Source organism: Pseudochaenichthys georgianus, chromosome 22 (assembly GCF_902827115.2).
Source record: "Pseudochaenichthys georgianus chromosome 22, fPseGeo1.2, whole genome shotgun sequence".
Lineage (NCBI taxonomy): Eukaryota > Metazoa > Chordata > Actinopteri > Perciformes > Channichthyidae > Pseudochaenichthys > Pseudochaenichthys georgianus.
The window spans coordinates 25,155,974-25,168,396 of record NC_047524.1 but is presented as its reverse complement, the minus strand read 5'-3'; the positions used below and the strand labels follow the sequence as shown (position 1 = coordinate 25,168,396).

The 12,423-nt window shown below is 41.5% G+C and overlaps 1 protein-coding gene across 4 annotated transcripts in view; it reads left to right on the top strand.

Moving 5' to 3' along the window:
- The window catches only part of sobpa (sine oculis binding protein homolog (Drosophila) a), a 46,850-nt gene that overhangs the window by 17,774 nt on the left and 16,653 nt on the right, over positions 1-12,423 (top strand). For 2 of the 4 annotated variants that reach the window (XM_034110772.1, XM_034110771.1), the window contains exon 4: positions 2,256-2,407. In XM_034110772.1, coding sequence (XP_033966663.1) covers positions 2,256-2,407 — 152 coding nt within the window. Of the gene's footprint in view, positions 1-2,255; positions 2,408-4,606; positions 4,631-7,159; positions 7,283-12,423 lie in introns of all 4 variants that reach the window. The other 2 variants (XM_071207267.1, XM_034110770.1) reach the window with 2 other exon arrangements.

The following is a 12,423-nucleotide window of genomic DNA, read 5'->3' as shown; positions in this document are numbered from 1 at the left end:
TTGCTGATTCTTCAGCACTTAGCAGAAAGCTGAATGTGTATGCATCAACTTGCTGTCTGCGCGACGTCCTGAGAGCCTCCAAACCAGGCAGGGACTGGCGACTAATGAGCTAGCTACCTGCTGTACACCTTGTTTTCTTCCACCTGCCCAAGTGTCAATATAACCCCGTCAACTCTCTGAGGAAACGTCCTCGTTCCTGGGCCAGACAGAGGGCTTCATTATCCCCCGCGTCTGCTGCGGCACAGGAGGCTGCTACGCCCCAGCGGAGGGAGCGACCGCCTTGGCATCGCCCAAGAGGAGTCCCCGCTGGCCCTGCCCAGGCGGGGAAGCAGATGGTGCGGTCCCACTTAAAGCCCAGCACCAACTCGCCACCCGGCCACCACCCCCTTCAACTCACCCCCCCTCTCCACCCTCAGACATATGCTGAATTATTCATGTGCCCCGCAAAAATCCGACAAAGGACCTTTTGAGGTGCAGGTACGCAGATGATGGTGGCATTTAGCACGGAGGCTGCATAATTACTGCCGGCTTTCCCCCCGCTCATGCAGATGTGAGTGTTTTTGAGCTTGTTACGAGATGCCAGGTCGCGGGAAGACGAAAAACAACTCCACCTCAAGATGTCGCTTTGCATGAAAATGTTGAGATAATATGGAAGATGTTGTGATTTGATGTTGGCCTTCGATCCTGTTCATCATGCTGTGGTACCGACATATTTTGAGAAATGTAGAAACCCCGATCCACCCACCCAGTCAGCCCAGGAGGTTTTTCAGGAAGCAATCCAGATACATACCAAAAGGCAGGGAGACTATAGGAAGGAGAGGAAAGACATACAATATGCATGTTAGGTCTACGGTGCTATCTTTAGGGCCTCTGGGAGTTATTCCCCTAATTGTGATTTAGTCTTTACTTAAAATCTGATGGCCCAGCAGATCCGTTAAGCTCAACAAGAGGTGAAAATCCTGGCCAGCGTGCGATAAGGAGGTGAGCGGGGGGGAAAGACTAATGGGCCTGGGTTTCTTCGCCCTCACACTCGCGTAGTCATAATGTGATAATTGGGAAATACTGGAGGGAATCTCGGAGGATCTCTTCTTATTGCAACAACGACGGCACTAAAAGCCTGCAGCTCATCACCGGCAGTCACAGTTTACCACAGAGGAGGCATTTCACTGTCACTGAGGCTCTGTTTAATATAATAATTAATCATTTGTTGCCCACACAGCAGCACTGCACCGGCCTCTAAATCAAACGGGGAACTAGGTTTCAAGCTATTACTGCAGCTTTCAATAGATTATAGTGTTGTTCGCCCAAAAACCTTTTTTATGCACCAAATGAATTCCGTTGAAACGAGAGATGTGTTGAGGTCAACTAAAGATTTATTCAGAAATGTGTCAGGGCTAACCATAAATCTAAAGTCAGAGGAGATGTTTTTGACCTTTAAATCAAATTTAGAACGCCTTCTTTGCGGGCACACTTCCACACAGGTCATGAATTCGGGCAAACCACCAATATCTGAGAAATAAATGTACTGACTAGCATACTGTTTATAAACTGAATAACAAATATTTTATTCTTTGTATTGATAATATATTGCAGTCTACTTTAACTGCCAGGGCCCTGCTATAAAAATCCCCATACAAATATACACCCACTTTACTACTATTAAAAATATATTTTCAGTATATATACACACAGCCACCCTCGTTTTTTTCGTTTTCTCTACTCTCGAAGGGCCCTCATCGTTGATAATTAATAAATCACACCCACTCAGAACACACATCACAGACTAGACCTGCTGATCTTTAGCGTCACTCAAGTTCTTCATTGTGTCCACTTCAACTTTATTGCCGCCATAGAAGAGCCACTAAAAGGCATCTTCCAAATTCCCCAGCTCATGAATCCCACAGTATTTTTGTGGCTTGAGCGGATTAAACAAGCCCTGCCGTCTTTGTGTTTAATATATTCAGTTGTTGCATACCTGTGGACATTATCTTCAATGGACTTGAACTTAAAACAAAAAGGAATATAAGGCCATATTCAGGAGATTCAAGAGATTCAAGGCTTTATTGTCACGTGCACATTAGCTACAGTGTAGATATGGCAATGAAAAACTTAAGTCACAGGCTCCTACAACAGTGCAACATGAATATATATAGGACATAATAAAACAGATAAAATAGTGCAAGAGAATGTTTGGAGTAAATACAAATAAAATATCTATCCTTACTCACTTTTACCATTTGTTTTTTTGTTTCTAGATGAAGATGCATCCAACATGCAGATCCTGTGCGCCTGGTGCCAGAAGGTCGGCGTCAAGCGCTACTCTCTGAGCATGGGGAGTGAGCTGAAGAGTTTCTGCAGCGAGAAGTGCTTTGCTGCCTGCCGTAGAGCCTATTTCAAGAGAAACAAGGTACATTGCCCTCCTTTAACCAGCACTTGAACACTTACAACTTCTCTTCTAGGCTTTGCAGATTGTATGTCACAAATCTCCTGGCAAGTACATGTGGTCATCATCACTGAGTCCCGAATGGATCACTCACACGGCAAACATGAAATACCTCCACATTTAATTGTAGTTAACGATGGTTGAGAACAGCATGAATCGATAAAGGAATAGTTTGACAGTTTGGGAAGTACACTAACTAGCTTTACTTTCCCGACTTTAATGAAAAGACAGATACCATTGTCATGTCTGTGTGTCAAGTAGGCAGCTTAAGGCGGGAGGTATTTAGCATAGCTTAGCATCACGTCGGGTAGTAAAGCTAAAGCTCACAACACTAAACAGACAGTAATGTAAAGCATTCTTTACAGATGCACTGCACCCCGATTGAGCTAAACGTTTTTATACACAGTTTATACACAAATTAAGTTGAAGTCAGTGTGAAGTTGGTTAGCTAAAATGATTTGGGTCTGAAATATGACAGGTTGTTGTAAGTTACTCATGGTCATACTGAACACAATAACATAACACAGGGTGTATACATTGCATTCTACCAGCCAGTAACAATCTTTATTTTACTTTGCAAACTTGGTGTCAGAACTACTTTGTTCTAACTTCTATATTAATTGTAATCTTTTTGTGAGGGAGAGGAACAATTCTACGTATTATTTTCAAATGTAGAGCAACAGACAAGTGCTTCCCCCATCTAATGAAAATGTACGCCTGACGGTTAGCTAACGTGATTGTCACTGTCACTACCCGATCCGTCCCCCTGCCCGATCGGTACTGCGCATGTGCGAGATGGTCCGCCATATTGGACAACTCCGGACGGCAACCCAAGATGGACACTTGACACAGTGGCTTTTAGCAAAGCTCAAAAAGAAAACGAGAGAGAGATGAGTTATTGTTATTACAACGTGACTTCACTATTATTAACAACTCTTTTTATTGGGTTCTTTTATTTGGGGTTAAGTACATTGTCAGAATAAGTGAGAAATGAATTTAACTTCTGTTAGACAGCCATATGCCATACATTTTTGCATACATTCACAGTAAATATGTATTCAGTATGATAGCTGTCTAACAGAAGTTAAATCCATTTCTCACTTATTCTGACAATGTACTTAACCCCAAATAAAAGAACCCCATAAAAAGAGTTGTTAAATAATAGTGAAGTCACGTTGTAATAACAATAACTCATCTCTCTCTCGTTTTATTTTTCAGCTTTGCCAAAAGCCACTGTGTCAAGTGTCCATCTTGGGTTGCCGTCCGGAGTTCTCCAATATGGCGGACCATCTCGCACATGCGCAGTACAGATCGGGCAGGGGGACGGATCGGGTAGTGACAGTGATGCTATGGTTGTACTAGCTGAGATGCTAACAGTATTTACAAACACAAAACTGTACATTTATTTTACACATAAAACATTTAAATAAAATGTCTATTAGGTTCTGTTGGGACATAAAAACTGGATGTTCAATTAGTCTATGGTTAACACAAGCGAAGAAAAAAAAGTGTGAATTTTGAAGCTTTTACGTGTAAAAAAAAAAGCCTTGTTAACAAGAAAGACTGCTATACATTACGTCAAACAGAAGCGACATGTGACTGCAATGTATTTTGTTTATAGTCAAATTGTAACTTTCTACTTTAGATAAATGCATTTACCCATTCAAAAATCATATAAATGATTATTTGTATACAAAAAATATACAGTAAAGTGTCATACAACTTGGTTTGACACATAGCTCATTTTCTGCAATACTCACAAATCTGATGGGAAATCCCATTGGCTTCTAGTTAGGAGAACCAGGGCGATGCTAACTTCAGGTTGGCCTACAAAAACGTGGGGCACTTTATTAGAGCAAGAGAAAATTGCCTCCTTAATTCCGAGTCAACACTTCAAAATGTAATTTTAACTTAAAAACCCTGTCATTACTATTTCAGGTTTGGCTTGAATACAAAATGCATGATACATAATAAATACCAAGAAACCACTGAGAATGAACCACGGATTTTACAACAAAACCACTTTTGGGCCGATGACTGCTAAATGACTTGGTCACCATGGTGTGTAACAAGCAAAAGGGAACATTTAAAGCTGTTATTGTGTTCTAATTTTCCCGCCCAATGACTGTAGTTAAACAATCTCCTTTCTTTCTTGTACCAAAGCTGGGATATATAAGGAATTACGCTGTGAGTATGACGTGTTTTACTCTCCTGCTTGTCTGTCCTCAAGTCAGTTATTCATCTAAACATAATCACTTTTTAAGCACTGCACTGGAGCAGGAATAAGTAGGGGTGCACTTAGAGTTTTTTTGTTCATTTCAGTTAGTAAAATCCTTTTTCTTTTCTGACACTTTTCCCCAAAGCATGAGAATCAAGCTGAGCCTTGCGTCTACTGTACTGTCGCTCATACTATGTGTTTTTCATTTTCTACCTTAACATGTTAGCCCATTTACTTTGATAGAAAAGTCTGTAGTTTTCATTGCACTAAATGTTGAAGTGATGACAAATGATCTGTCTTGTCGTGGTGATGACAAGAAGAGTCTGTCATGTGGAAACCTCGCGGGAGAATGTGTGACAGTTGCGGAGCTATTAGAGCTTCATATCAGATGAAAACGCTGCTTTTGAATTACACTTTTTCTTTCTGAGCTTCAGAGAAGGTCTGGAAAAAAAAGTCTATGCTACTTGACACACAACAAAGTTGACAAGGCAGCTCCATATCAATCTGAGATCTATCTATCACGGAGGTTGTTAAAAGGAGATTTCGATTTTTTGAAGTGGGTTTATACGAGGTATACCCATAGTAAGTGTATTATCTACAGTCAGTAATGGTCAGCAGGCCACATAAGTATCAGCAAGAAGCTAAGAAATAAACTGCTGTGAATTGGGGCCAACAGTATGAAAGACACTAGAGAGAAAGACCCATCTAAAAAAAAAAAATACCAGTTTGCTATATCAAGAATATTTTCAGCGCCTTACTTTGCAGTTTGTGGGTTAGATCCTGGGCGCTGCAGTCAACACGTCGATGTATCCTTGGGCATGCTACTTAACCCAAGTTGCTCCTGGTGGGTGGCAAACGATGTGTGAATGTTAGCTTACTTAAATAGGTGGTAGCCCCTTACCTCTGAATGAATGGGTTGTGAATAGGTGAGAGATGACTTGTAAATGTAAAGTGCTCTGATAATCACCTTTGGTAAACAACGGTAAATACCGTTCCTCACTTCATCTTGGAATCACAGACAGGTCAGCTGTCTCACTGTATGGATACAACTAAATATTTCTTTTGAAAATATTTCCTAACTAAGCGTACACTTCACCTTAAAATAATATGTGGAGGTGGAAATAATACATTGTGGTTCTGCCAACATCCACCACAGTACATTAGTTAGCTTACTGCTGACACTCCTGTCTGTTGGTACTAAAACTACTGAAGCGAATACACTGACTAAGTTTTAAAGATGTCAAAAGTACAAAGATGCAACAATGCTCTTTCAAGTTGCTCTCCCCTTAGTCAGCCTCAGACAGTCCTTTCAAAGGAAGTCCTCTCACTGCGGAGACAGCTCTTTGTGCAACTTATAGTTGAATAAAAGTCTGAATTTCAAAGAGACAGGTTAGATCATATCTGTAGTAGAGGAAATTGTTCCTGATGAGGTTCGATAGATAGCATGCCATCACACTATTTTTGATGGTGTTCCAGCAAAAAAGTTAGTCCAAAAATTAAAAAAATATGCTGGTTCTTAGTGTTTAATTTTCATAAATTAGCTATCAGTCATGGCACTTTAAACCCACTTTGTTCATTACAGTAACAGTGCGTTATGCAATTATAATAGATGAAGTGCTCCACTTAAAACTAACAAAGAATGTAATGGCGCATGCCGTTTTTTGTTGCGTTTCCACTAGGGGTAGTTCCAGCTAACGGGTACTTTTTCACAGTTTTTCTGGCTCTCCAAAATCCAGGTTCCTACCGGCCCAACAACCGGGCTGAATATGCTAAACTAGAGAGAGAAACGCTGGCAAGGGGGCTACAACTACAACAAAATGAACATATTTGTCCGTGATTTAATTGTAATACACGTTTCAAAATGATGCCGAAGTAACAACATACTGATACCGGTTAGTAAAAACCATGAAGTAATGCTTTGACAAGTCTGCAGACAGACGGCAGGCAAAAAAACTTTTAAAATGCGTGTTTTCTGAATGGAGATCGGCTAAGCTAACGTCGTATATGCTCCGACCGTCCACACTCACAACAACGGCCTATACAGACATAAATAAACCAGCGACTGTATTCGCCATGACACAGGCAGTCTGTGGTTTGTACTTGTTTAACTTTTGTCTAGTTTCTGAACAGATATGAGGAGCTGTGAGCTCTGAGGGCTAACGGCTGATGTTGGTTTTGTGTTTTGCATTGAAGATGACGTCACGGCTCCGCCTACACTGCGTTACGATAGAGTGGCGAAGTCCCTCCCCTTTCGGGGGACCTCCATGGGACCTTATTTCGGAAAAATCATGTATTGAAGTCAATGGAGAGAGAAAGATTATCTTTTGATCCCGTTTGAATTGTGCAACGAATTACACATATGATATTTGTCAATTTAAAAGATAATTTTGCAAGTCAAACTGTGAAGTAACACATTTTTTTGTGTGAAGCGCTCAATGAACTACAGGTCTCTGGTCTTGCATACGTCACCAACACCACATTTCACCTCTTTCTTTCAGAATGAAGCAAAACGTATTAAAAGAGGTGAAAATCACTACACGTCTGGCCATGTTGAGAACTGTACATACACAAAAGGGGAGTTAGTCGGTTCCAGCATGCGGGACCGGCTTTACAAGGTTTCGGTGAGTAACACGAGTGTAATGTGTAACGTTAATGTCAGCTAGCTAAATTCACTTACGCGACTCTGGGATTTGTAGTCTTTCTAGTTGCGTATTTTTCATAGTCTTATATTTCAACAATTTTAAGACAAACTGTGACTTTTTTGACATGGAAATGATTGTTTAAGATTGACAAACATCATATGTGTAATTCATGGCACAATTCAAACGGGATGGAAAGATAATCTTTCTCTCTCCATTGACTTCAATACATAATTTTTCAGAAATAAGTTCCCATGGGGCGGAAGTAGATGGGCGTGACTTCACCACTCTATAGTTACTACCCCAGTTCCTAAACTGTAATGGAAACGCAGCATAAAGTGAGGCTGGCCTATCAAGGCCTAACTATACCGTACTAAGCCGTGCGAGGCCCTGCAGTGGAAATGGGCCATACGTCAGTTAAAAAAAACAACTGTTGGGAACGGCCTTGTAGATTTGACCTGAGAAAAACATTTCATTATTTGAAACTTGGAATGAATGATTAGAATCATTAGAATGATTTGCAGCCTTTTGATAATTAGGTAGATATTGTATGGAAGCCCATTTCTGCCATAGAAAACATACATATTTTATAATGATAAAAGTAAATTATTACATTAATTTTCATAATTATTGAAAATAAACTCAAAATTGTGGAAACGGGCTTTGATCATTTTTGAGCCCTAGTTATATATTATCTGTTAACTCAAATTTCAAGGTAAGTGAGTATTTTTCATTTTTCAGTTATTTCAGTTTCAGATTAAGAGATTAAATTGCGGTTTTAAACATTAGGCAGGAAATTGACCTTATTGATTTGAAGCTTTTGCCCTAAAAATTGAGACATTAATGCTGTCTTATTTAATGGTATTGATAAATGTGTCCTGTGACAGTTTTACGTTTTTAGAGGCGGTTCTAGACCAATTTTACTGGTCTTCAGTATGAAGTCAAAAAATGAATAAATTACAATTGTTTTAAATTACATTATTAAAAAATATCCCCCCTGCTCGCCCACCCCTAGAACAGCCCATGAGTTTCATTCATGGACCATTACTTGATCTACACATCAGCAGTAGGTACAGAAAAGGGCAACTACAGTTAACCCAATCAATGTTTTAGCACAGATTCAGAGGACATCACCCACACATAAAGGAGTCATTTCATTAACACACATTGCTGTTAGAAGCCAGTCCGCCATGTTGGATGTTTCCTTTACCCATCATCAGCAGAATGCTCAAACATCACAAACACAGGAAAGGCCTGCGCTGCCACAGAGGCTCAGATTCTATATTTTGTCTAGCTCGGGCACATTCATGCGGGCCATTTGTGTAAGTGATACCCACATGTTTCTTTTCTCATGCACCCACAAGGTTGGCCACAACAACACGGCCTGCAGGCTTTCTGTCTTTTTTTCCAACTGTAAAAAAAAATATTGTCATGGCTGAAGAGAAGTATCTCATGTCTGTGTGTGCTGTGGAGACGTGGGGAAGAGGAGGAGGGGGACGGCTCTAGCATTAAGTTGCATGAAATATCTTCAGCTGCCTCATCCATGAAACCCAATCCCCTCCTAGGGTGACTCTGGTTGCTACTTTCTCACATCCCTGCTGCATAACTCTTTATTATAGCGAGTGTGTTTGTGTGTGGCGAAAGATGATTGATAGTTTAACGACGATAATCACTTATGTGCGTGTTTACTGTGAGCCTTAAGCTCTTGGATTAGTTTGTATGGAAGGTGCTGCTTCCACGCTGCTCACACTACATAATTATTCTGTCTGTCACAGCGCTCTGCCTGCTCACTTTTATTTACTTATTGACTGTCCACTGTCAATACCGACACATCACTCCTTTGCAAGTTTTTGCAATGCGATTCAACTTATTTTGCAGGTTTGTATGCGCTGCAAATCCCAGTTTGAGTTGGAATGTCACCAACAGTGACATTTTAAGTGAGAATTGACGCGTACGACAGCGCGATATTTGACATTTTTGCGGATTAAAGGAATTAAATGTAGGGTGGAGTTTTGCTTTTCAGCTGTAGGCAGAAGCTGTCTGACACACAGACGTACGGTTTCTCCCGCTATCTGACGCCCACACATACACCGATAAACATGCTTGCTCATTGGACACAGTGCCAAGATTAAGTTAGGCAATTAGCGGTGATGAATTACCCTCTGTGAGTGTGACGCTCAGCGGCAAAAAAAAAGAAGGGTGTAGGTTAGAGCGAGGATGCTTTGCTACGGCCTCATACTCCGCAGGGACGTTCACATATCATTTAGGGTCGGATTTTAAATGTGACAGAAAAGTGATGACATGTTGCCTGTTTCTGTTGCAATAGCTCCGACAATCTGCTTTTCTCTGCAGTTTGGTTTGCGTTCAGGAGTTTTCGGGCTTGAAAACCTCAGGAGAAAAAAAACGGGTTGATTGTAGGCTGGTATGTTGTGGTTGAAAAGCGGCTAGAGGAGGAAATGAATATGAATACTGATGGCGTTAACAGTGGCTCATCATGTGTCATCTGCAGGGTGATTTATCATATGTTCTTATAAACATCCCAAAATCCGTTAATATTTCAGATATCATCCTTATATCTTTCTACATCATGAACATATACACTCCACTGCTTCCACGAGATTCAGCAGAGCATAAAACAGCTAGCTTGTGTCGTGTTTTGCCGCATCGCAGGGCTTTTTGTTCACACCGTGAAATTCCCCCCAGGAGACCCCAGACCTCCATCAGTGTCTTTCCCTGGGAGCTCCCTCCAGGCGCGTGGGGGCAGAGTGCGGCTTCATGTCAGCCCAGAAATGTCACATCACCTCTTCCACACACACACACACACACACACACACACACACACACACACACACACACACACACACACACACACAAACACACACTCACCTCCTCCACACACAGCCCCGTGGTTGCCTCCCTGCTCCTGAAGGCTCCACAATTGACTTTGCATCTCCCAAGGAGGGCACGCACGCAAAATAAGAGAGAAGACTCTGAGCATGTGTATGTAACTGTGTATTTGTGCTCGTGGAAAATGGTGTGTGTGTGAAGAAATGTGTCTGCATATTGCCGCTCAGGCGAAGCAGCCTTGAGGCCTGCCTGCCACAGCTTCAGGGCACAGAGAGGAAGGTGATTATCTCATAGCTGCCAGCCATCCAGCGCAAATAAAGACAGAAAGTTACCCCGGATAACTAGGCGTAGAGATTGTTAAAGTGGAGCCAAGCACATGAACACATTCCTTTGTCTTTTCTTAAACGTATAGGTGTCATAAACTAGAATAAGGTAAAAACTAACATCTCGTATTTGAATTTGCAGGTGTGTTTTCATTTTTAGAATAGAATATGTAACATTTCTGGATTTTAAATTCTAAATAAAATGATGTATGGGTTGTGTATTTACATTATCCCAAATGCTTTCACCCATGTTCCAACCCAGATCATTTTCATTTGGCCGCCTGTATAAATGCATATCCCCTTTGTACATGCTGAGGAACTCCCTCTGGAGGGAACACGGGGGTTTTAGCCTTTGCAGACCATTTACATGCACACAAACCTATATAAAACACTACAGGAAAGGGACAACCCCAAAAGGTTTAAGCCACTTGAAGGATTTAGTCATCCAGCATCTGGATCTAAAGTGATCAGAGAAACAAACTGATCAAATGTTAGTCATCGACCTGCAGCAGACCTACAGGATATGGAGAAACAACCACTTTTAAAGTGAATCTAATTTAATCAGTGTCTTGAGCAGTTTAATGCATCTGGTTTTTGTGGCGGGGAGACATCTCCCTCCTGAACCAGAAACATTGATTAAACTCTAACTGAGAGAAACTGACCGAATGACGGAGCTACAACCAAACTCCGTCTTTTGTTGTTTTGATTGAGAGCTGCCTCAAATGACTTCACAGTATCTTTATAATATATTATCTAATATTATTCAAAAAAACCTTTGCTACACCAAAAACATATTTAGTAGTCTGATTTGACCGGTTTTACAAAGAAAAAGTCATACATATATTTATCGTAGTACAGCACAGTTTTTTCTTTGCAAACAACTCATAGATCATGCCTTAGTAATCTTCCTGTGCATGTGTGAACATCTACGCAGTGCTTTGTAACTGTTTCTTTAACCAAATCAAATAGATTTTGTAATGGCTTTTGGACATGGGAAGTAGAGACACATTTGTCCTTTTTAGTAAGGTTGTTGTTTTCTCGCCTGTCATACACGTAGTGACAGGTCTGAACCTTGGCTTCAGGATCTGGGCTGAGCTCTGCTGAGCTCTGCTGAGCTCTGCTGTGTTTGTCTTTGGATTTTGAAAGCCTGCCTACGAGCGTCTCTCTTTGGGAAACGCAACTCTTTTGGCAGGTGACAGGCACACACACCTGGACATGTATCCGTGCCCAGATGGAAGCTGGAGCGGTGGCAGCTGGTGTGACGTCCCCTCAGGACGGGGGAGCCCCTGGAGGGGAGTGAGGCGGACTCCGGACGGTGCCCCGCTCTGACGTTCTATAAGGAATCTCAGAGGAAATGTTATGTTAATGTTAATCGAGAAAAAAAAAAACTTTAAAACGGAATTTCCCATTTGTCTGTCTGTCGGCGGTCGGTCGGTCGGTCTGTCTTTCCCATGTCCTTTATGTGTGTGTGGCTCCCTGTGTGCCTCACCCCTCGTTCACAGTGCCAACACCTCATTAGTACAATATGCAAATGAACTGGCGCAGGGCCAGAGGGTCAGAGCACAAACTGGAGACAGAATAATAGCACAATGATGCATCTTTGTGTGTGTGTCCGCACATCCATGCCCAGATTCATGTATGTTTGTGTGCGTTTACCTGTCTGAGTGCTCAAACTGAGGAGACATGGTGTGTGTGTGTGTGTGTGTGTGTGTGTGTGTGTGTTTGTGTGTGTGAGGGTGAAAGACAATAGCTGAAATAGGTCAGCCTAAACCAACTGTTCATTTAGACAGCTTCTAGATAACATGACCTCATAAGCTACGGTAATGTTCTACCTTTTTTGTGACAAAGTAAAAAAAAAAACTGTTCAATTTTAAATGTCAGTGATGTTCATGTGTGAATCTCCACATTTGATTGATGCCATGCTTGGAATGGGACACCCTAGCTGGAGGTGAG